This window comes from Rhinolophus sinicus, linkage group LG17 (assembly GCF_036562045.2).
Source record: "Rhinolophus sinicus isolate RSC01 linkage group LG17, ASM3656204v1, whole genome shotgun sequence".
NCBI lineage: Eukaryota > Metazoa > Chordata > Mammalia > Chiroptera > Rhinolophidae > Rhinolophus > Rhinolophus sinicus.
The window spans coordinates 22,550,837-22,573,406 of record NC_133766.1 but is presented as its reverse complement, the minus strand read 5'-3'; the positions used below and the strand labels follow the sequence as shown (position 1 = coordinate 22,573,406).

Here is a 22,570-nt window from a genome sequence, read left to right as displayed (position 1 = left end):
TATGTACATGATCTCACTAAAACCTCCTAACAATCCTAGGAAATAGGTTTCAACACAGACGAGGAAAATGAAGCTCCGAGAGGGTAAATAACTTGCCCGAAGCCGCACAAACACAAGCAGAAGAGCTGGGATTTGAACCCAGGCCTGTGTGACGCCAAACCATTTACACTCCATTGTAAATTTCTAAGGGTTTACAGGGTGAGCACAGTGAAGGCATGCAGTAAGTACTCAACAAATAACAGCTATTATTTTGACCCAACCAGACTGTCCGCCTCTGCCGGGAAGGAACCCCCTGGCACAATACCCCAACCAAGCCTGTCAGTGAGTGAAGAGCAAGGACACTGTGCTGGCTTCTGGAAGATTTACCACAGCACCACTGATTGTTCCTCAAAAAATGACTGATGTGTGTTTTCTATCACACATCTCTGTATCTGAGATGTTTCATTTCTTGTCATACTTTGGCCCCTTTCCACGTCTGAGTAAGGATGGGGTGGAACTAGAGAGGGGCCCAAAAGCAGCTGAAGCTGCTTTTTTAATGAGACACAGGAACCACCACCTAAATAAACGTCCTTTTTATTTTACCAAATATAATTTATCAGTTATGTTGACATTTGTCAATTCAGTTATAGTAACTATAAATAATTCTCTTAAGACACAGTTTTGTAACTTTTTAAGGATACAAGAGTAAACCAATGTCGCTCCTTGCAGCCAGGCCAAAAGTACATGCAGTTTGTGCAATCAGGGGAAAAGAATCTTCCATGAAAGTCAACTTCATCTTCTTCCCGTCTCGCCCCACAGTCCTCCCTCTGCTTACACACTCAGGGCTGAGGGCACGCCTACCTTCCTGCTTTTTCGGCAAAGGAGGATGCTCCAGAGTCTCCCAGGGCAGCCTGGTCAAACTCCAGAGATTAGGAAGGGGTGAGTGACTGGACAGGGGTAACTGGAGATCACAGGGCACGGCCTCCAGGGCAGAGGAGTTGGTTTTAGTGCCTGTACAAGAAGAGTGTGTGCAAATATGTTTGGAGATGGAGGAAAAGATGAAAGAAAGCCTGAGGGGGGAGCAGAAACAAGCCCAGGCTGGTGTTAATAAACTCTGTTGGACACAACTCCAACTAGATAAACTTCTACAATTCCTTTCAATTCTAAGGTTCTAGACTCCAGAAGGTGGTCTGGGTGGAAATGGAGGGAGAGAAGAGAGTTTGGAGGTTTGGGGCAAGTTCTTGGGACGAGGCATGGTGTTGTCAGAGACAAGATAATTCCCTGGCCTTCCCTAGAGGTGTGCCCTTTAGGTGACAGAGGGGAGGGTTTCTGGGGAGTCTGTGGATAGAGGCTAGGAAAACTTGCATTCAAATGCCCGTATTTGTACATGTGTGAGTGTGGACAGATCTGTTTGGAATAACATGTGGGTAAGATACAGAGACTCCAGTGTTCTCTTGATCTTGCGCTAGGCAGAGAAAACCAGAGGCAGCTGGTTGATGTCCAGTCTACTAGTTCTGAATCCTCCTTTGGGTGGCTGGTGAGGAGGTGGAGGGTTGGGAAGGTGAGGAAGGGTCACTTAGGGAAATGAACACTGGTTGCGCCATGGGGCTGGGGGCTCTAGCTGTCGTTGGCATTATACAGAGGTGGGGTCTAGGAGGGAGATCCAGAGGCAAAAGTTGGCCTGGTGATATAAATGCAAATACTTACAGCGAGGAGACTCTCTGCCAGATTGAAAGGAGCATATAGCCTTTATCTGGGGAACGAGATGAGGTTAGAGCTGTGTTTCCCTTACTACTGGCTAGCCTGGCACAGTACGTAACACACAGTAGGCACTCAATAAATATTGCTCAGTGAATGCTTCAGACCATGCCTGCAGAAACGCTCCTCTTGGAGAGGCTGTGTATTTGTTAAGTGAATGAATGATGAATGTAGGCAGAAGCCAACAGAAAGGACAACTGGCCTCCATGGCATGACAGAGTGATTTTAGGAAGGGACAGTCTAAAGTGACCACGTGATTGTGTCCTCAGGAGAAACAGCAGTAGTGAAAACCCCCTGGTTGTCCTCAACCTCCCAACCACTGTCCACATACCCATTCCCGTTCCTAATCTCGGACCCCGACCTGGCAAGCTCTGGGGAAGGTGGTACTTAGAGACAATTAGAGATGCAGGTTGAACAGAGATAAAGAATAGGTCCTCTGGGCCCAGGGAAGATGTAGATCTTGGTAAACCTATGGGTGGATGTGGGTCAGCAAGGAAAACAGGCCACTGCTCATTTCTTCCCGACTGTGACAATCAGTTTGAAAACAGATCAATGGGAGGGGTGGGTGGTGCTTACCGGGCAATCGGGTAAGGGGCACGTGCACAATTCAAATAGTCAGTCCACTCTACTGTTTTTGAGAGCAGAAGGGCCTAGGTCCAGAGGGCAGAAAACAGGGCTAGAATTATATGGGGCCAAGAGCAGCTGTCTCCTGCCTAGTGCTTTGAGGTTGGTCCATTTCTAGAAAAAGTGTGTGTGTGTGTGTGTGTGTGTGTGTGTGTGTGTGAGAGAGAGAGAGAGAGAGAGAGGATTTATCCCTGCTCAACCAAAAAGAAAAAAAGAAAACAAAAACACCAGAGCCCACTCACAAAGGGTTTCTCATTAGGGCCAAGACTAAGTTGGCTAAAGATGTCCCCAGATCCCAGATGGAAACTCCTGCCCCAATCCACCTCACCTGGAGGCACCCACCATGAAATTGCACTTGGTGATTGTCTCAAAAATCTACTTGTACTGCTTGTCTCAGTCAGTCCATCTATTCTGCCTGAATTCTTGCTATACAAACTTGGCTCAACGTATAAAAATTCCCATTGAAAATAATGAGAATTCGGTATCAAAGTGAAGTTCTAGAAAGATGTGGGAGTGTGGAATGGATTGGGGGAAGAGGAACAAAAGAAAAACTTTGAAGAGAAAGTGCAGAGGGGTGGGGAGAAGATTGAGTGACCAGGCTAGTCCCCGACATCCGTGTCTCGGTCCCCAATGAGCCAGAGGACATGGAAGCTGAGTGCTAGGAGCCCAGTGCCAAGCAGGTCCCCCAGCGCTGTCAAGTACGGGATGGAGAAGTTGTCAGGGTCCAGGCCCCGGCCCCACATCCAGTGCACCATCCAGTCTGCGATGTACAGGAGAATCAGCACCTGGACAGACAGAAGGGCTCGGTCAGTAGCCATCCCTCTCTCCAGGGGGAGCCAGAGGCCACAAGATCCAACTCATTCATTGCATCACAAGGCTTGGCCGGGACAGCTCATCTTTCCACATGGTGACCTCTCTGTGTTCCTCCACCCCATAATTACCACCTAGAGCAGAGGACAGGCAGAATGTGAGCCCTTTGGAAAGGAAGATGCTGTACTTCCCGGTCACACACATCGTTACACTCTGCTCCCGACTTACTAAATGAGGGGCTTCCTAACCGAACTCCTACATGTTGTAGGAATTCAGCCCTCTTGCCTCTAATTCTAGGTCACCCTATCCTCAGGTCACTCCAATTCCTGCCATGTTTGGCTTCTCCAGGAGCCTGGCAGGGGGCTGAGGTTGGAGTTGGCTTTGCAGAGAGATTTCTCTTCGGAGCAGAGTGGAATAAGGACAGTGTTTCAGGCTGCTGCCGGCAGTTGTCTGAGTAACAGCCGATTATCCCAAGCTGCCTTCCTCCTGACCCTTTCCATTCTGCTGCTGTGGGCTCAAAGAACGCAAGTGTGTTTTCATGTTAGTCCTAGCACAATACAATTACCAACAAGTCTGCTAAATAGAAAGCACACAGTGCACAGCCATTTAAAAGACATTGTGGATTATCTGCTGCTTTATCTGTGCCCTTGTTTCCTTCCATTACTACAGACAATTAAGAATGATCCAGGTTAGAAGCTTGATAGTGGGTCCAGGACCAGTAGCATCAACAGCAGCTGAGAGCTTGTTAGAAATGCAGAGTCTCAGGCCCTACCCTGGCTCTCCTAAATCAGAATCTGCATTTTAACAAAATTAAGGTGCACTTCTAAAATGGAAATGCACTTGACCTAGATACTGTGGGGGCTTGGGCAGGCCTGCATCTTCTATACGCTGTGCACCACCCGATATTTGGTCTCCCTAAGTGACTGCATTTGTGTGAGAATGAAATGGTTTCTGACCGTAAACTCCAACACAGTCATTTGGGAGGTTTCACTCTTGACTGTACTTTGCAAAATACTGTGGTATGTAAATTCTGCCCTATGGGACTCAGATGCAGGAACCAGGTGCTCTTGGGGGATCCAGAAGCCAGGACTTACACCTATTTTTAGGCAAACTTGGTTGTTCTTCTGTCTTCTCTCCAAGGAGCCAGAGATTCTAGTTCTAGCACCATTCACATTCCCCCATGCCCTCCACACAGCTGCCTTGTTGTCCCGTGGCCTTGGCCTTGGCCCTGACCCTGGGTGAGGGCCAGCCCCTCCTTCCCCATAACTTCACACCCTTTCTAGCATCTTTAGAAGAGTCTCAAATAAAGAGTGTGGCTAGCAGGGCTTCAGGCCATGTACCAGGAAGGGAATAACAGCAGCTGTTCCCACATTCCAGCCTCCTGGGCAGGCCCTGGGATACATGGCTGAGAGGAGGGAGCAAAGGATCAGAAAGAACCTTTACAGGGGATAAGTGCCAGGCTCTGGCCCTCCACAGGCCTAGAGAAGGGAGCAGAAGTGAGCGTGTCCCTCAGCGTGTTTGTCACGGGTAATGGAGCCAAGGCTTCTCCTTCCCACGGTAGGCCAAGGGCTAATCTCCAGCCACAGACCCTCCCCTTTCCAGCAAGCGCACTTAACCCCCACTTGCAAGGGAATGTGGTGACCTGGGTAACTGCTGCGGGAAACAGCACATGGTTGATTCTCAGCCTGGCCTTTGCCAAGATGTCCCAACACACAACCTTTCTCAAGGTAGGGGTGAGGGGATGGAGAGATAAGTGATTACCAGTAAGGTCTGGTTAAATAAAATCAGGGTACATCTCTGCAATAGCATAGAACGCAGCCATCAAAAAATCAGGGTGCCTTTCTCTTTACATATTACTGTGCAATGCTCTCCGAGACAAATTACTCTGTGAAATAAACAGGGCATGGACAGTGTACACAGTATGTTACCTGTGTGTAAATAAAGGAGGAAAATAAGAAAAATATATGTTTGCTTGTATGAACATAAAATAGCTTGGAGGATATAGAAGAAATAGATAACACCAACGGCCTATGAGGAAGACAAATGGATGGCTGGAGAGAGCAGAAAAGAAGACTTTTCACTGAAGTTTCACTATGAACCTTTCAAATTTTTGAGCTACGTGAATGTTCAAAAACCAAATCTATAGAAATTAAAAATGTACTAATAAGGGTGAGCGTGGCTACAAAGGGGTAGCAGCGAGGGAGCCTTGTGGTGATGGAACAGTTACATGTCTTGACTATGGTGAATCTACACGTGATAAAACTGCACAAAATTACACACACACACACACACACACACACACGAGTGCATTTAAAACGGATGCAATCTGAATGAGTTCCATGGATTGATTGCATCAGTGCTGATTTCTTGGTTTTGACATTGTACCATAGCTATGCAAGCGATTACCACGGGCGGGGGGAAACTGGGTTGACAGCACATGGGATCTCTCTGTACATTTTTTGGGGCAACTTCCTGTAAATATATAATTATTTCAAAATAAAAAGTTGAAAAACTGTAATTAATACAAGGGAGAGTGTCATAGGATCACAGAATGGCAAGGCTGGACACCATCCTATAGATTACCTACTTTAGTGGTTTAGACACTTTCCAAGCTGTGGAGCCCTTTTCATATGAAATCTCCTGAGACAGCACAGCATGCAAAACAGAGCCAAGTAGAGTTCTATGGCCAAAGCCCACCTGCTCAGCACCCTATAACCACCTGCTGAAAACCACCACCTGCTTTCAATTTACAAATGAATCACTGGGCTCAGAGATAACACTACGAGGCCAAAGTCACACAGTATGTTAGTGATTGTGCTGGAACTACAGCCTGTTCTCCTGAGCACCTGTGCAGTCCCAGAGACAGATGTGGAGAGTGCCTGAGGGGCCCAGCCTGGGCCTCCCCTCCCATCCCTGCAGGACAGCCCTGCCCCCGCCCCCCACCCGTGTCCCTGCCTGTGCGTACCTGGAGCAGTGCAGCTGTCATGTAGAAGACAATGAAGATGAGTGTGAGTGTGGTGTGCCCGCCCTGCATACAGCTGATGGTGTAGAGGAACACTAGGTGTCCTGGAACCACGAGGAGGAAGAGGACCCGGGCTGAGCGAGAATTCACATCTGGGACCAGGGAAGAGATGGCGTGAGGGGGAGGAGAGGAGGAAACGTGGCCCCAGAGACCTTTCAAAGTCAGGAGGCTCCACGCTACCCTCCAGGGCAGCCCACAGCTGACTGCCTCTCCCTCTTCTCCCGTGGTCCCTAGCCCCCAGGGGCTCTACCATCCACAACAGCTGGTGCAGCCCAGCAGAGGAGAATCTGTGTATCTGGGCCCAGCTGTTTTTTAAGCAAAGTTCACTGATGGCCCCCTCCCTCCAAGGCTGGAAGGGACCTAGGAGGCTGGGATTCTGCCATTACCAGGACTGAAGAAGGTGGTACAAGGACTAGGGCAGCGGCGTGGGGCTTGCTCAGAGTTCTCCCCTGGCATTCCATTCATGTGGAGGAAGGTGGAGATGCGGCTGGCCTGCACTGCCACCAGATTGCCCCCAACACCTGCAGAGACACACAAGACCTTAGACATGGGGGGACGGATGAGTGGGGAGGGCATGAGCCATCCACCAGTTCCCAGGAGAAGAGTGAGACATTAAGAAGAAAGACAAAAACACCTCCCCCCAGTCTAGCGAGGGGAGTCTTCCAGGCTCCTCCCATCCTCCCCGCTACGGAGATGTGGCAGCCTCATGCCTCTGGTGTGGCTCAGAGTGCAGGAAGGGACACAGGCAGCTCTGCGTCCCTGGAGCCTGATTCTCCACCACTGCAGGGTGTGCACTTGCTGTTGCACACAGTGGAGAGGACGAGGCCATGCCTTGCCGCAGGCCCTCTCCAAAGGTCTGAGCAGACCCAGGCACCCAATGCTCATGCACTGGGGCCAGGAATCAATGTCAAGTGTCAGGTTTGAGCCCTGCACTCTGGTGTCTGCGTCCTCACCCAGGAACTATGCTTGTTACTGTTGCCGTCCCACCCCAACCTATTCCCTGCTCTCCTCGGTCTTGCTTTGAGCCCTGCGAGCCTGACTTCTATGGACTGTCACCCAACCCCCTGTGCTGGCTGCTTCTTACTAGGTTTGTTCAACAGGAGGCACCAGAAGGCAATCAGCGAGGGTGAGAGGTCGGGTATTTCCTTCCAGCCCCTCTCTGCCTTATGGCAGTAGCTTACCCCAGAGAGGTAGAGGAGGGTTCTCTCTGCACTCCCCTAACTCTATGTCCCCCCCTTGACACTTGAGGACTAGGCTTCCTATCTCTGGGTGCCTCAACATCTCTCGTTGGTCCTTCTGTCCTGCTCCCACCTCTGGGAGCAGCCCCTTTATTAGTCTTGAACTAACTGAGCTAGATTCTCTTGTCTGCTGTAACCCTGACTGATACACAGCTCCCCAAATCCTCTTTTCCTGCCCTCTCCTTTCCCCCTGGCAGCTGAGGCCAAGACCTCACCATTAATCACAGGTGTGAAGACAGCCATCCCTGCAAAGTTGGGGTCTGAGACAGTCTTGTCCAAGATGAGGCCTCCCACACTATGCAAACACAAAGACAAAACAACACAGAGATCACTGAAGGTTCTGTGCCAGTACCTGGGGTGAGAGGCACAGGCCCGTCTGGCCCTGGGGAGGGCGGGAAGCAAGGTGGCTCCCAGGAGTCCCTCACATTCTACTCTTCACCACCATTTGCCAGAACCAGCTGCTGCTCATAACATTCAAACTGGCACAGCGCCCCGCCCACCTCACCCCCATCAAGCTGCTGGTGCGGGGTCAGGCAGCCGCCTCCGGTACCCACCTCCCAAGTTGGCTACAGGAGTTGCCCACAGGGCAACCTGCGGTTTTGCCTGCTCAGTATTTATTTATCCTTCTGGTAACAGCGCTGAGCTCTTCCTCAGGGAACCAATCACCTTTCTCAAACTCAGTCACTGTGGTTCATGTGACATTGTTCCAACGATGGGTAGGCCCCAGACCCATCCGAACAAGACCATTATATCCCCAAGGCCACAGTGATTGGCTCAGGGATAATCATGTGACTGAAGGAGAGCCAATAAAATTCTATAATGGGACTTTGTGAAATTGCTGAGAAAGAATCTCTCTCTTCCCAGTGGAATTAGTAAGAATAAGAAAAGTATAAACCTGGAACCGCAGGCCAGTACAGGGAAAAGCAGAACTGAGAGATGGAGAATAGTGGGGTCCTGATGATATCATTTCTACTCCTGAATCCAGCTGCCCTTTTAGTTCCCTAAGCATTCTGCTTTTCAATGAAACCCATTTCAGATTATTTCTGTCACTTGCAACAGGACATGTGACTGACACACTATTGAAGGCATTTCTAGGGTCTGCGCCCTGCTCCGTCTCTCCAGGGCTTAAAAGGCAGTCTGTGGCAGGGTGGAGGAGGGTGGGGTGTGTACCCAGGGCCTAAGCCTACCTGCTGATGGCCATGGCAATGATGACAGGCTCCCAGCCCGAGTACAACACCTCCCTTGTGGCTGGGCTCCGTCGAGCCAGCACCACCCAGACAGGCAGCAGGGCGACGAAGAAGACACACACCAGTGGGTAGATGTACTGCCAGTCATCTGAGAGCAGAGAGATCAGAGGAAGGTGAGTACGTGGCTCCCTGCTGCAAGCCTCCCCCTGCTCAGCCTGTAAACATCCCAGTGGATCAAAAGCAATGCCGCAATCAATGCCTGGAAATATATTACCTCATCTGATCCTCACTGTAAGCCCAGGAGGTAGGCGGGGCCAGTCTTTTCCATTTTGTAGACGAGGAAACCCAGGTTGAAAGCTCCCCTGACTTTTTGGACTCATTTGTAGCAGAGACCAGGTTCTGGGGTTCTTGCTTTGATTCTAAGAAATCACTATGTCCCCTCCACCTCTTCATTTTGCAAACAGATTCTAGCCTTTAGTTTCTTTCCTTTACCCCTCCCACCCTACCCCTCCAAGGGAAGCAAGAATCCACAGGACCCAGCAGGAATATATTTCCCAGATACTTTCTTCCCTGCCCCTGCTGCCTGCATGAATTTGAGATAAGCAAGTAGCCTCATCTCTCTAAGGTGAGGAGTTATTACAACTTTATTCCAACAAATAAAGAACACAGAAGAAATGCTCACACATTTGCAAACCCACTACCATCTCTCCCCATCCCACCTAGGAGTCCACCCGGGTCACAACCTCGGTGGCTTCAACCTCACCCAGCTCCAGGTAGAGTCCCCAGCTGATGCCTGAGAGCAGTGCCAAGGTGATGAGGTCGCCCAGGCTGGCAGCAATGGGAGTGGCCACATTGTCTGGGTTGATTCCAATCTTGCGAGAGCCAATGATGACCCCAATCATAATCATACCTGGGGAGAAAGGGGAGAGGCCAGGCAGGGTAAGAAGAGACAAAGGCGTAGCAACAAAAGAGACTGAAGTGCCAGGTCCAGTTGACTCCTCTGGGGCAGCCCGCCCTACTCCCTGCCCGTCGCTTCTCTTCCTTACCCAGTACTAGGGAGGCAATGAAGGCTGTGGCCACGCTGCTGGCACAGAGCAGGAAGGCGTGTGGGATACTGAAGTGCCCGTCAGGGATCCAGCCAAAGATGACAGCGGCGATGGATGCCAGGAAGCCCACCACTGTGGCCTGCACCTGAGGAGGGAAGTGGTAATTCGGAGAGCCCCGGGATCAGAGAGCTTCTTAGCTGAGGCCACTGAGCACTTGGCCAGACCTCTTCCTGGCCTCCGGCAGCCCCAGGAGGCAGGCTGAGCAGCACTGTCCACTCCTCCCAAGCAGGAATGATGTCTTTATTTATTTAGTTTCTCACCAGACACTAGCACTGGGCAGTGCACGCTGCAGGAGCCCAGGACATGTTACTGGCTGAATGTGTGTCTCTAGGGGTTGGGGTGAAGTTCAACAGTGCCTGAGACTTCAGTCTAGAGACAAGGCCTGGACCTCAAGGGGGAAGACTCCAGTGCGGAACCTGTGCAGCCTCACTGAGACGTGGGACAACGGTGGTCAAGGACGCTTCAGCACTCCTAATCTGATCTGTGGGGACACGAGCCCCCCACAGCACTGGGAGCCGAGAACTGACATTGAGATACTGGGGTCCTCCCCATCCTGGCTGTTTTCCTGGGAAACCTGGGGGAAGCCAGCTCAGCAGGATGCCGGAGCTTCACTCAGGAGCCAGCTGGGGCTGACCTAAGCCTTTCAGATTCCTGACCAAGGAGGATGCTCAACCCAACCTCTCTGGTCCCTGATCTCTCACCTGGATGAGGGCCATGTTCCCCGTGATCATCCGCCAGAGCTCAGTGGGTGTGTCCATGTGCCCGATGTTGGCCTGGGAGAGGAAGGACGGGCGCTGGAGCTCCAGGCTGGAAAAGGCCTGCACCTCCATGCATTAGAACCCTGCCTTGATCAGGAGGCAGTACATGTGGCCTGAGACACTGGGACCGGGGCATGACCCCCATGGAAACTGAAGAAGGATAGGGGGGCTAGAATGAGAGGGAGGAGCTAAAGAGCCTTGCGCTCCTGCAGCTGGGTGGGGGCAGGAAGGGGACTCCCGAGGAAGCCTCTTCTCTCCTCCTCTCAGAACAGCCGCTGAGCAGAGGCAGATTCCATCCTCTGCCCTGCTCACCAGGGCAGCCCATTCCCGCACGGGCTAGAACGACCCGATGGATCCCTGGCTCTGAAGCCAGCTTGCTGTCCTAGAGAAGGAAAGGTCAGCTGCTAGTGTAAGATTGAGGCTGCAAGAGTGTTTAGGAAGGAGTGAGGTGGCACAGGAGGTGGCCAGGAGTGGGGCAAGTTGGGGCAGGCCAGGCTGGCTGCCGCTTAACTTTGATGCTTTCTCCAGACTTGTGGGCGTGGAGGGATATCCGTGCCACCTGGCTCTCCTGGCCACCTCAGTTTTATGGCCTCCTGCCCCCCGTCCCATGGCCCTGTGTCTGGTTCAGCCTCTGAACCATCATGGCTGATCTAAGGGGTTGTGGGAGGTGGGAGTGATGAGCACCTCTCCCTGTCTATTCATTTAAAGAAGAGCCATGGGAGAAAGGGAATGGGATGGGAGGGGGGGCTGGGAAGGCCTGGCTCTGCTCCGGCCCAGCTGCAGAGTAGGGCTGGAGATCAGACGAGGCCCCCATCTGTGCAGGTGGAAGGACCAGCGTGATGCTTGCCTGTCAAAGCTGCACAAACAGTCACGAGGCGGGTTGCGAAGCAGGAGGTGGGGCAAGAGTCCAGGGACGGCTGGGACATCCAGAAACTGAGCCTGGGAACCACTCAGGGCAGGGAGCCCCTGCCAGGAGTAGGACACCAGGACTGGATCTCCTTATACCTTCCCACCCCAGCCCCACACTCCAGGCCTGGGCAGTTGAGAAAGGCAGTAGTGATCTCCCAGCCTGACTCTGTGCTGCCTGGATTCCTCTGTGCGCCCCACTCCGCCCAGCCAGGATACTCACTGCGGTGGAGAGCCTGGAAGCCAGGGTCATTTCCAGGTTCCCCTTAAGCCCCAGCAGTGCAGGCACCAGGATGAAGACCTCCGTCACCTTCTGGAAGACGTCCCAGTGCTACAAGGTGAAAACAGAACCCAGGAATTTCAGTGTCCCAAGGGGATGGTATCAAAGTCAAACAGATAGTCTGGGATCGGGGGCTTGAGGAGGAAACAGAATCAGCAGGAGTGACCACATCAGCCACCTTTCCTCCAAGAACCTTGGAATCAAACCAAGCCCATGGTGCTCCAAACAACACTGCCCCCCTTCCTGCCACTCAGAACAGGAGAGACCTAGAGGGTCTCTTCCAGTCAGGAGACCCTAGCCTGGCTCTACTTCCTCTGCCTGCTTTTTGCCAGGGCAAGGAGCATAGTGAGGACCCACACACAGCTGAATCACCCCCAGGTGGCTTACACCCCAAAACTCCTTTGAGATCCCCCATCAAGTTGTAATCTCCAACCCCTTTGCCTTTAGTCCATTTTCTCTGTGGCCTCAGCCTTGGGAGGTGTTGTCTCAGCTGTTGAGAGCTGGGCTCCACGGGGCTGAGGAGATTAGAGTTTGTTTGGTTTCTATCTCTAAGGGCTTTGGGCCTCAGCCATAGCAATTTTCCTTCTGAACAGGCTGTGAATTAAGACTGGGGCCCCCAAACCTCGGAAAGCTGGTCTGCAAGAGGCTTTCTATCCCTCCTTTGCACTCTCTTGCCCAAAACACCTGCCCCCACCTCTCAGCTAGGAGAGGCAAGTATAGCCCCGCAGGAAGAGCGCTGGGCTGGAAGCCAGGAGACACGGGTTCTAGCCCTGAGAATGTCAGGCCTGGCTCTCCTACCAGTTCCCTCAGTGAACAGCTCGTAAGTAGGCTAAGTGCTCTCTGTGCATTTCCCATGTCATCCTATCAACAACCCAGTGGGGGAAGGGCTATTTTTATCCCCATTTTGTAAATGAGGAAACTGAGGTTCAGAGAGTACTACATTCATTAGTGCTGAGAGGGAAAAATGTAGGAGCCAGGATGGGCTATTTAAAAGCTACTTTAGTTACAATTGAAACTGAAGACTTGCAAGAAAAGCTGGGATTGAATCTCCCTCACTGGTGGCGATGTGGGTTCCTATATTTGTTCCTTTATTTGTTTTAAGAATGGAAAGCCTTCAGGTTTGGAGAGGGAGGAGGGGGCAGGTGGCCAGGCTGAAGTACACAGGCTGATTAGGGTATCACAAAGGGCTGTGATGTACTAGGCCGCTGGACTGAGAGCCTGAGGTCTCCACAAGAGACCACAGGGAAGGGCCTCATGCTGTCTCCCCAACATCCTCCCCACATAGGCCGGGGGGGACCTTATTCACGTTACAAGGGCCTCAAGATCCTGACTGTAAAACGTACGATTCAGGGGCCAGATCAGATGGTCTCTTGAGGCAATCCCAGCACTGACACTCTATAGTTAAGGATGAGCAAGGCTGCAAATGGAACCTACAGTGAGGTATCCCTCACATCCATTAGCATGGCTACTATGAGAAAAACCCAGAAAATAACAAGTGTTGGCAAGGAGGTGGAGAAACTGGAACCCTCATGCAGTTGGTGGGAATGTAAAATGGTGCACTCACTATGGAAAACAGTATGTCGGTTCCTCAAAAAATTTAAAATAGAATCTATCATATGATCCAGCAATCTCACTTCTAGGTATGTATCCCAAAAATTGGAAGTAGGATCTCAAAGAGATATTTGTATGCCACGTTCACAGCAGCAGTAGTCACAATAGGCAAGAGGTGGAAGCAACCCAAGTGCTCACTGATGGATGAATAGAGAAGCAAAATGTGCTTATACATACAATGGAATATTCTTCAGCCTTAAAAAGGAAGGATATAATGTCACGTGCTACAACATGGATGAACCTTAAGCACATTACACTAAGCGAAATAAACCTGTCACAAAAAGACAAGTACTGTGTGATTCCACATATATGAGGTATCTGACGTAGTCCAACTCTTAGCGATGGAAAGTAGAATGGCTGTGCCAGGGCTGGGGTTGGGGAGAAAAGGGGCTTAGTGTTCACCAAGGCGGAGTTTCAGCTTTGCAAGGTGAACATGCCGTGGAGATGGATGGTGACGGCGGTGGAACAACAATGTGCATGTACTTAACATTACTGAAGCACATGTTCAAAAACGGTTAAATGACAAAATTCACATTATGTGCTTTTAACCACAATTTTAAAAAAAAGATGAGCAAGGATGTTAGAGGTGGCTGGGGCCAGGGCTAGAGGCCAGGGGAGGCTGGACCTTGTGGGGGTCCCAGAAGACAAGGAGCTCTCTTTTCTCGTCAGAGTTCCTTCTGTGTGTATGTTTGGGGTGGGACCCTGGGCAAGGGCGCATCTCATCAGGGCTTGGCGTATACCCTCACCTGGGCTCTTGGCCTGGCCCCTCACAGGTGATGGGCCTAAGATTGTTTAGGGAAGCCCCACTCTTAAGACTAAGGATGGAAAAGAAGCCGCCTGTCCTGCCCCCTTGTCTCCTAACAACAGTTGCTGAGCTTTCAGGCACCATAGGAAGAGCCAGCCCCTTCCAAATAGAAGGATGCGACTCTCTCCTCACCCCCAGGGCCCCCGGAGAGAAGGCAGCCCCAGTGAGCCTCAGCTGCCCTGGAGGGACTCGGGGACTATTACTCTTGGATGCTGGTGTACATGGCTGAGGGTCCAGCTCCCTGCAGGCCCAGCCTTGCTCTGCTTTGCCTCCTCCTTCCTCACCTACACTGGATAAGCTGCTCCAGAAGGAAGAACTCTCCTCTGCTCCCCTCCCTTCAGGGGGGTGGCTGACTGTGGGCTTTCAAAGCTCCTCTCTGAGCACAGCTTCCTGTCTCCTCCCCACCGCTAACCATCTGCCCCTCCCAGCTTCTCAGCTGCCAGCTCCGTGAAAAGCTTAGTTTTCCAGGTAGGCGAATATAGTGTGTATGTACTGGCGGAGTGAAAGAGCCCAGAAAGAATTATTCCAAGTGTGTGCCAGTAATAGTTTCTGAACTGCTTCTAAGGAATATTGTTTGTCTTTATGATTGTTTAAGAAAAAAAATGTGTGAAGCTCAGCTAAACCTCTCTGGCTGCCACTATAGCAATCCCTAAGTCCCTCCCCTTTTAACTACACAAGGACCTAGAAGGTGTGGGTTTTAGTAGCGCTAACATGAGAGTCACACAGGCAAGAAGAACAAACAGCCACAATAACAGCCCTTATGCAAGTCTTCCCAGCCCACACAGAACACAGCCTGAATCCAGCCCAGCGAAGCTCTGAGTTGGCACTTGGGTCAGAGCAGCCAAGTCCTACACACATACTTTCTTCACCCACAAACCCTCTCAAAGATGCAGCTCAGGTGGGGGAAGCCTCTGACCCGCGCGCACATCCAGGGCTCTGGGAAGAGATGCTGGCAATGTGGAAGCAGCCTAGAAACACGGTGGCCCTGAGGTCAGGAATGAGTAGTATATGACGGGCAGACAGAGTGTGTCCTTCCTCGTTGGGCCTAATTCAGGCCCATCCTGTTCATCCTGGCTGGGAGTGCCTGCCCCTGAAGTTAAAAACCCGTCAGCCAAGCTGTCAGCCAAATCTTCACCCACGCCTTCCTACTCTGCTGGGGATAGAACAAGGCCGTTCCAGGAAGCACAGCCCCACTTGGCGGGGGCAGGGCATCTACACATTTCATTGCTTCTCAGAAATGCAGCTCCTCTTCCTGCTCTTTCTCCGTCATTGGCAGGGGTAAGGGTTCATTGGTCCCTGCTATTCTGGGGGTGAGGGATGAGACTGCCCACCCCACACTCAGAAATGACCCTGATTCAGAGCAATCACCCTAAGTGTCCCACTTCAGTGCCCTGCCAGTACCTCCTCCCTGTCCTGCCATCCCTCACCCCCTCCAGCTTCGTACACTGACCCCAGCCTGCTTGGAGTGGTCTGTGCTGAGCCTTCTTCCCCTCCAGGAGGGTAGCAATAGGGAAGAAAGTCAAAGCTGGGAAGTTAGAGTCAAGACATTTAAGAAGACTGAAATCTCCAGCGATGAGCTCTAATCATAGGCTGTGGGAGAACCTGGGAAGTGGGGCTGCAGTTGACCTTTCAGGTCAGATTAGAGTAAGCCCAGCCTTCGGCTGTCTAAGCCCTGCCTCAACCCCACAGGTCTCATCTGGGTGTCCAAGGAGAAGGGCCCCAGGGCAATGCCAGGATATAGAGAGCTGTACAAAGTGTGAGAAAGGGCTGGTCAAGTGAGACAGACCCTAACTGTCCTGCCCAGGAACGTCCGCAGCCACAGGAACAGGCCAGACAGGAGAGAATGCCTCTTTCCTAATCCACTTTTGCCCAAGCCCATGCTTGCCATCCATTTTCATTTTTGTATCTGCTCCTGTATACAAAACAGGTACAGAAGCCAGAGGAGGAGGTGCTTGGGGGAGAGAGGTCTACTTTCCTTGGGATCCTTAGCAAGTGAGCAGTGAGGTCCAGTAAAATAAGGACTTAGGAGTCCCACCTCTCTTAACACAGCTGGGAATTCCGATGAAGGTCGGCACACTACCTCCTGCCACCCCGATTCCTCAAAAGGCTGACAGTAAAAGGGAGTGAGACAGCCTGCAGCAGCCAGGACCAATGAGGGGGTGGGACATAAGGCATCTGCAGCATCGAGGCTCCCAAGTCCCAACCCCCTTCAGTACCGACATAGGGTTCAATCCTGCTCTCCCTCCCCAATGTTGCGGTAACTTTCAGCCAGTGGGGAAACTGGAGCAGATCGCAGCCCATTTATCCTTTTCCTACTTTTGGTCAGTACGCCAGCCCCTTATCTCACTGTAGAGCTGGCTGTACACAGCGAGTGGGGAGGAAAGCAGGTAAGAGGAGACAGAAATGGGGCTTCCAGGAAGAGACAGTCTTCTGCAGTAGTGGGGAAAGATGGGGGGTCTCGGGCCAAGGAAACACCTGCACCAACATGGACCTCTGCTCAATTGCTCTGAGACACTGGGGATGTTCTACAGCCACCTCCTCCAGATGGCCCCAGGCTCTTAGGTACTCCCGGACTGCCCAGTGAAGGCCAACTTAGCTTGTGGAGGGGGAATGCACGTGTGAATCCTTAGAAATCATCTGCTTTTCCTGAATCTGAGATTGTCAGCAGCCCCTTTCCCTCCCCTGGATGTGGATTAAGAAATCTCCCTGTGGTCCCATGTCCTGGTCTTTCTGCATGCACTCCCTCCCGTGATATGACTGCAGCCATCTGCAGGGCCTGCTCCAGCCCAGCCATGGCAAGGAGGTGTGGGGGGCAGGGAACAAGGACAACCCAGCCATTGTCATCCATACCAACTGGACCTAGCTTTGTGGCGACCTTAAGTGCCACACCAAGGGCAAATACTGGCCCTCTGTTGGCATGTTGGGCAGGATCCAAAGATTCCGCACCTAGATCTCTTAATGTCTCAAGCTTGTGGGGTGCGGTGGGGGCTGGGCAAGACGTCAGAAGCCTTTTCCAGCTTTAAAATTCTGAGTGTGTGGGATGGGGGTGGGGGAGCTCTAAGAATTTTGTCCTTGCTCACTTTAGAATATAACTCCAATTGTTCCAGATTTCAGTCTACCCTGTTCTTCTGGGGAATTGAAGAGAACAGACCTAGAGTCTTTAACTAACTGGCAGACCACGGCCATAGTGAAGGCCATAGAGGTCAGAGGCACAGGCTCTGAATCAGATGACCGGGGACAAGCTACTTAATCGCTCTAGGCCATAGGTCCCCTGTCTACAAAATGGAGATGACTATGGTTCCTACAGAGGCGCCCAGCATATGCTCCCCATAACTATATTATCCAGAAAATAAAACAACTCTCTCCCAGTTCACCACCAGACCCTGGTTCTATACCCCTTGTAGGCACCAAACCAGAACTCAAAACCTCTAAGAGTCAAGGCCATGGGAAAGGGATGGAAGAGGTGGAGAAACTGCTAAGTCTCATTTCCTCCCCTCCCATTACCCCTACTCGCTGCCCTAGAAGGGGCAGCCACGGGGAGAGGAGGAACCCAAGGCCGGCATTCCCAGCTCCAGGCTGGCTTCCTCACCTGCATGAGAAACACTCTTCAAGGTCCCAGGTTAGGGGTGAGAGGAGGCAGTACAAGGCACTTTGGTGTGACACAAGCAACATCCTCATCGGCAACCGAAGGTGCAGGGTTCTCCTGAAGGGCTCAAGTCAAAGGAACCCCCCAGAACCCACCACCCTCAGTTGCCTAGGACATGAGCATGGTGACACCTGCCAGGAGGACTCTGCATCACTGCACGCATTGTTTAGAGCAGGGCTGTCCAAACTTTTCTCAACGTTTTTCACCAAGGGCCATATGCGGTAAAACACACAAAAAGCCGGGCCACTCACTCGAGGTGAAGTACGTATTGCCTCACCTGAGTTATTTAAGTAAACTAAATATATTTTTGGAATTTGCTGCGGGCCAATAAATGGATTGCGGGCCGCAGTTTGCCCGCGGGCCGCAGTTTGGACACCCCTGGTTTATAGGGTTGGCTTGGCACAGAGGAAGAGATGCTGAGCTCCAAAAGCCCTGTGAGATTTCATGGTCAGGGACACACGGGGGGCTCCGAAAGGGCAAAGGCCAGATCCCGGGCCTCTGTATTTCTCCAAGTACCAAGGATAGAGCCCAGCACTCAGCAGGAATTTGATACTTGCTAATGTATCTTGCTAAAGATTAACTTAGATAAATCCGGCATCTTCAGAAAGCTCTGCGTGCCTTATTGTGCTTCAAATACTTTTATCTAGAAAGAAGACTTTCATTCTCTCTTGGACCTGGAGGTTCTGGGTAAGTCCTAACCCACAATATGCTAACATAGCATATACATGGCTCTTATCTTCTATGACCTGCCAATTCTTATCCTTAATTCTACCCAGTAGCCTCAAAAAAGAGCCCTTTTTGCCAAGGGCAGGCTCATGAAGACAGCTAAGGAGCAAAGAAGACAGTTCTGCTCAGGCCTGGTTACATTTTGTTCCCATTTATGTCACATAATTAGCATTTCTAGGTCTTATCATGCCCCCAACCTCCTCCGCCCCAAACATTCATCAGATAGCATGTGCCCACCTCCATTCCCCAAGGAGATCGTGCCAAGGTTACAGGCAGATAAGCAAAACAAAATGCCTTTAAGAGACTTCCCACTTAATCTGAGACCCTCTTGGCAGCCAGACAAATTCCTGCCCAGCAGGGGGATGGAGGGGGGACTTGAAACTGAGCTTTCTACTATGGGTATCCTAGAAACCCCAAGTAAAGGGAAAAGAAAGCCTAAAGAGGAGACCAATCTAAATGTCTACTACTGAGCCAGGCTCAGTAGGAATGCCCAGGAGGGATGGCAGGCAATCACCCCATTCCATCTCTCCTCTTCCAAGCCTGAACTCTGGAACTAATTCTGCTTCTGTTAAGCAATATTGCCCTGACCGTGTCCCTGGGGCGACTGGGCTTCCTCGAGGCTTCTGTGGAACGTAACTAGACCAAGAAGAAACTGAGGACATGATTCAAAGGGAAACAGTATTCCAGGAAGCGGCAGCTGCTTCTGACAGGGAGGTGGAGAGAAAGCTCCAAGAGTCAGTTTCCTAGGAGGAAAGGTAGCCCCAGGTTCACGGTCAAGAGCTGCTCGACCCAGGTCCTACCTGCACGATGTCCAGCACCATTCCCGCAGCCACAGTCCCGAAGCCTGCCAGGAGGAAGGGAAACAGCACTTGCAGCCCGATGGAAAAGGAGGTCTCCTTGAGCGGGGAGGGTGGTGCGGGGCCACGGTCTGTGCTGATGTCATCACTTTCATTGCTCTGGCTCCCGTTCTCCAGCAGGGCGTCCTCCTCCCGAACCCCCTTGGCGTTGGCCCGAGACTCAATCACCACCACATCTACCCCAGCCCCATCAGGCCCCAGGAACTCAGAGGTCTCGGCCAAGGGCTCTCGTCCGGGGCCATCTGAAGAGCAGAGTGAGGCAGCAGGGCCAGTCCCGTTCAGCTGGTGGACGTCCTTCGGCTCCGACTTAGAGGACATGACGGGAAGGGAGGAGGGAAAAGGGGAAATTTCCTTTCTCCTTTTTTTTTTTTTCGCTTTCTCTCTCCCTTTCTAACTCAGGAAAGAACTTAGTCTTGGGGTGAACCCAGGCTTGGGTGCCGTAGGACCTCTTCCCACGGCTCTCTGCTCCTACCAGGCTCTACAAAAACTGATCTACTGACAGGCAGCCCCATCAAGCACTGAAGCCGCAAGCTGGAGGGAACCAGCAACCCCTCACCAGACCCCACAGTCAGCCACTAGGGGTGCAGATGCCTGACTCCCGCCGGCCAGCGCTGGGCTGGGGGAAAACTTATCTGGCCTCTTATCTTCTTTGGTTCTCAGCAACAGGCTCCTCAGAGCAGGGGGCATCCAGAGTGGAAGAACTCAGCCAAATCTGGGGTGCCCTCTGAGGTGGCCCTTCTTTCATGAAAAGCAGCTTGAGGTCAAGTCTTTTAGAAGGCAGCCTGGCCTTGGAGCTGTGGCTCCTTCCTACACCTCTGGCCCCGCTCCTTAAGCTTCGCACAGCTCCTTGGGCTCTGCTGGTCCCAGGGCAATGTCTGCCGTCTTCCCTTTAGCTTCCAGAGATTTCCTTCCTTCTGGGGAAGACCTGGTACCTCCCAAAATTGCTGGTCCTTCGAGTCACGAGAACCTGTATGGAACACCTTATGTGGAAAGGAAGAAGACAACAAAAAGGGAATGTTATGCTATAGCAAACGACAACTCATACTGGGAGGCATAAAGGCAGGCACAAGGCAGCCATAAAGAGTTTGCTGTTTGCCACCCTTTTCCACTAAAATGATCCATTCCTGTACGGTGACATCTGGAGGCCCAGGAGGTGCTAGCCCCGTCATCCTCCCAACCAGCAACCCACCGCCCCACAGGGATCACCACACTGGTCAGCAGCCTGGGACGGGGAAGATGCTATGCAGGAGACCTTGTATTGTCTTCTCAGCAACGGGGGTGGGCAGGGATGTCCTGGGGGAGATTTATTCTTGAATGCCCATTAAAAACCTGGGATTATTTAGGTGTGGTCTCCCAGTGGGGTCAGTTACAAATTCAGTCACAAACTCCCTGCCACAAAGCCACCCCACTATAGAATATGATTGTTTACAGTCGAAAGACAGTCACAGAGTGTCAATAAACAGGGAGAATCTGATCACTGAGGGAAGGTCCCCAGACCTCCAAGTACCCTAGCCCCTGAGAAAAAAAATAGGAGGACTCCCTGGGCAATAGGGCAAGCCTGCCAGACCAAGGCCAAGAGCCAGAGGCCTACCCACTCCTGCCCTTGAAAGTCAACAGTGTTACAAAAAGCTCAGACGCTGGCTGACTGGGATCCAGGCCTCTGTCTTCTGTCTTTATCCGCCCCCCACACGCTCCCAGCTCTGGGCCCTGTGAGCTTGTCAGATAGGACAAGGGAGTTATCTCAGTTTGAAGAGAAAGAGGGTAAAACTACCGGTTATTATGCACACATTTCAGTTCCCTAGGTTCGCCCTGTTCCCCAGGGTTACCAAGAGTTGGATATATTGGAATTCTTAAAAAACAAAAAACAAAAGCACCAACTAAAAAAATAAAAAATAAACCAAAACAAAAAACAAAACAGCATTAGCCAAAATGCACTTGCTCCCTGGCTGTAATGACTCCACTTTTCTTGCCTAAAGGAAAACCCAGGCCTGATCCCATTCCCTTCCATTTCACCAGAATAGCTCTTACAAGTAAAAAATAACTTTAAAGAGAATTTCCAAAGGTTAAATGAATAGGTCCTTAGTATTCCAAACACACACACAATTAACCAACACCAATTTGGGAAAGGGTGAGTCAAATTCAAGTAACTGGCCCCTGGGGATTGTTTTCTCTTTCTACCAACTCAAGTCACCAGGACTCCCTTTTCCACTCTCCTTCAACCCAGTCCTGTGGTTCTTCCAAAGACCCTCACTAGGTATCCTGGAGGAGACCTGTGAGCAGGAAAGAGTCCACTGTTCCTGTGCCAGGAAAGTTTCTGAGTCTGCTAAAAGTTGACCCTCTTTCCTCCTCCTGTCTTCCAGGCAAGCCACCTCACCTGACAGGCGACTGGCAGGAATAGAAGCCAGTCTCTCACACCACTCCCAGTAAAGAGACTTCGGAAGGGCCTAAGGCCCTGGGATGAAAGAAACAAAACGGAACCAGGGTGCCCTGAGGAGGGGACACAAAAGACCTGTTTTACTATCCCCAAACCCAGGGAGGGGGAGAAGTAACTGGGTGGCCTCCCCCGCCTCTCCCCAACTCAGACTCAGCAAATGCGCTGCGCGCCAGGGCTCCCGCCCTCCGCCACCCACCCGCCCCACACCCAACACGACTGACCTGCCTCTCGCTTGGGAGGAAGGGGGGCACCTGGCGAGTGGCAGCAGGGGCCCGTGGTCTCGGGAGGTGCAGGGTTCCCCCTCTTCTCATCACTCCTCTTCCTCGGCAGTCCTCCTGGGCCCCTCGCGTGCCCCCCCACACCCCCAGCAAAGGCGAGCGTTCAGCCGCGACCCCCCGCTCGCTACATTTCGCCTCTGCGTTACAGCGAGGCCGCTGCTCTGGTTCCACGAGGGGGAGGTGGCCGGGGAGGGCAGGATAAACCGCCTCGGGCCTGAGCGGGGACGACTCGGTCGGGGGACTGTGGTGCCGAGCTCACTCGCCCCCAATCGCTAGTGGCCCGCGGAGTCAGGCTCGACTGGTTGGCTGCTAGTGGCAAACGTGATCTGGGGCAGAGTGGGTGGCACCCCCCCAATCAAAAATAGATTCTGGATGGACAAGTGCAGCGGCCAATCGGGGACGGAGGAGGGGGCGGGCTTCGTCTCGTTCGGCCCTTTTCCTTCGCTTTGTGCCCGGAGGCGGGGCGCCGGGGAAACACCGGGCGCCGGGTGACGGGAACTGGGAGCCCGCGGTCCCGCGGCGCGGCGATCGCGCGGGTCCCAGCG

The 22,570-nt window shown here is 52.1% G+C and overlaps 1 protein-coding gene across 1 annotated transcript; it reads right to left on the bottom strand.

Annotated features, from left to right (window-relative positions):
- Positions 1-557: 557 nt before the first annotated feature.
- SLC41A1 (solute carrier family 41 member 1) lies at positions 558-22,353 on the bottom strand. Its single transcript, XM_019752503.2, has 11 exons — positions 21,969-22,353; positions 19,257-20,293; positions 11,612-11,719; positions 10,426-10,497; positions 9,665-9,809; positions 9,382-9,528; positions 8,619-8,766; positions 7,647-7,726; positions 6,580-6,714; positions 6,137-6,285; positions 558-3,146 (listed from the first exon to the last, which is right to left on the bottom strand). The coding sequence occupies exons 2-11, from the start codon at positions 19,629-19,631 to the stop codon at positions 2,961-2,963; spliced, it is 1,545 nt and encodes a 514-aa protein (XP_019608062.1). The 5' UTR covers positions 19,632-20,293; positions 21,969-22,353; the 3' UTR covers positions 558-2,960.
- Between the last annotated feature and the right edge of the window lie 217 nt (positions 22,354-22,570).

Excerpts from the sequence above, each read along its gene's own strand:
- SLC41A1 (XM_019752503.2), bottom strand. The coding sequence starts at position 19,631 with ATGTCCTCTAAGTCGGAGCCGAAGGACGTCCACCAGCTGAACGGGACT. Across the intron at positions 11,720-19,256 it reads TGGTGCTGGACATCGTGCAG|CACTGGGACGTCTTCCAGAA; the intron begins GTAGGACCTGGG and ends TTCACCTTGTAG. Across the intron at positions 9,529-9,664 it reads CATTGCCTCCCTAGTACTGG|GTATGATTATGATTGGGGTC; the intron begins GTAAGGAAGAGA and ends CTTTCTCCCCAG.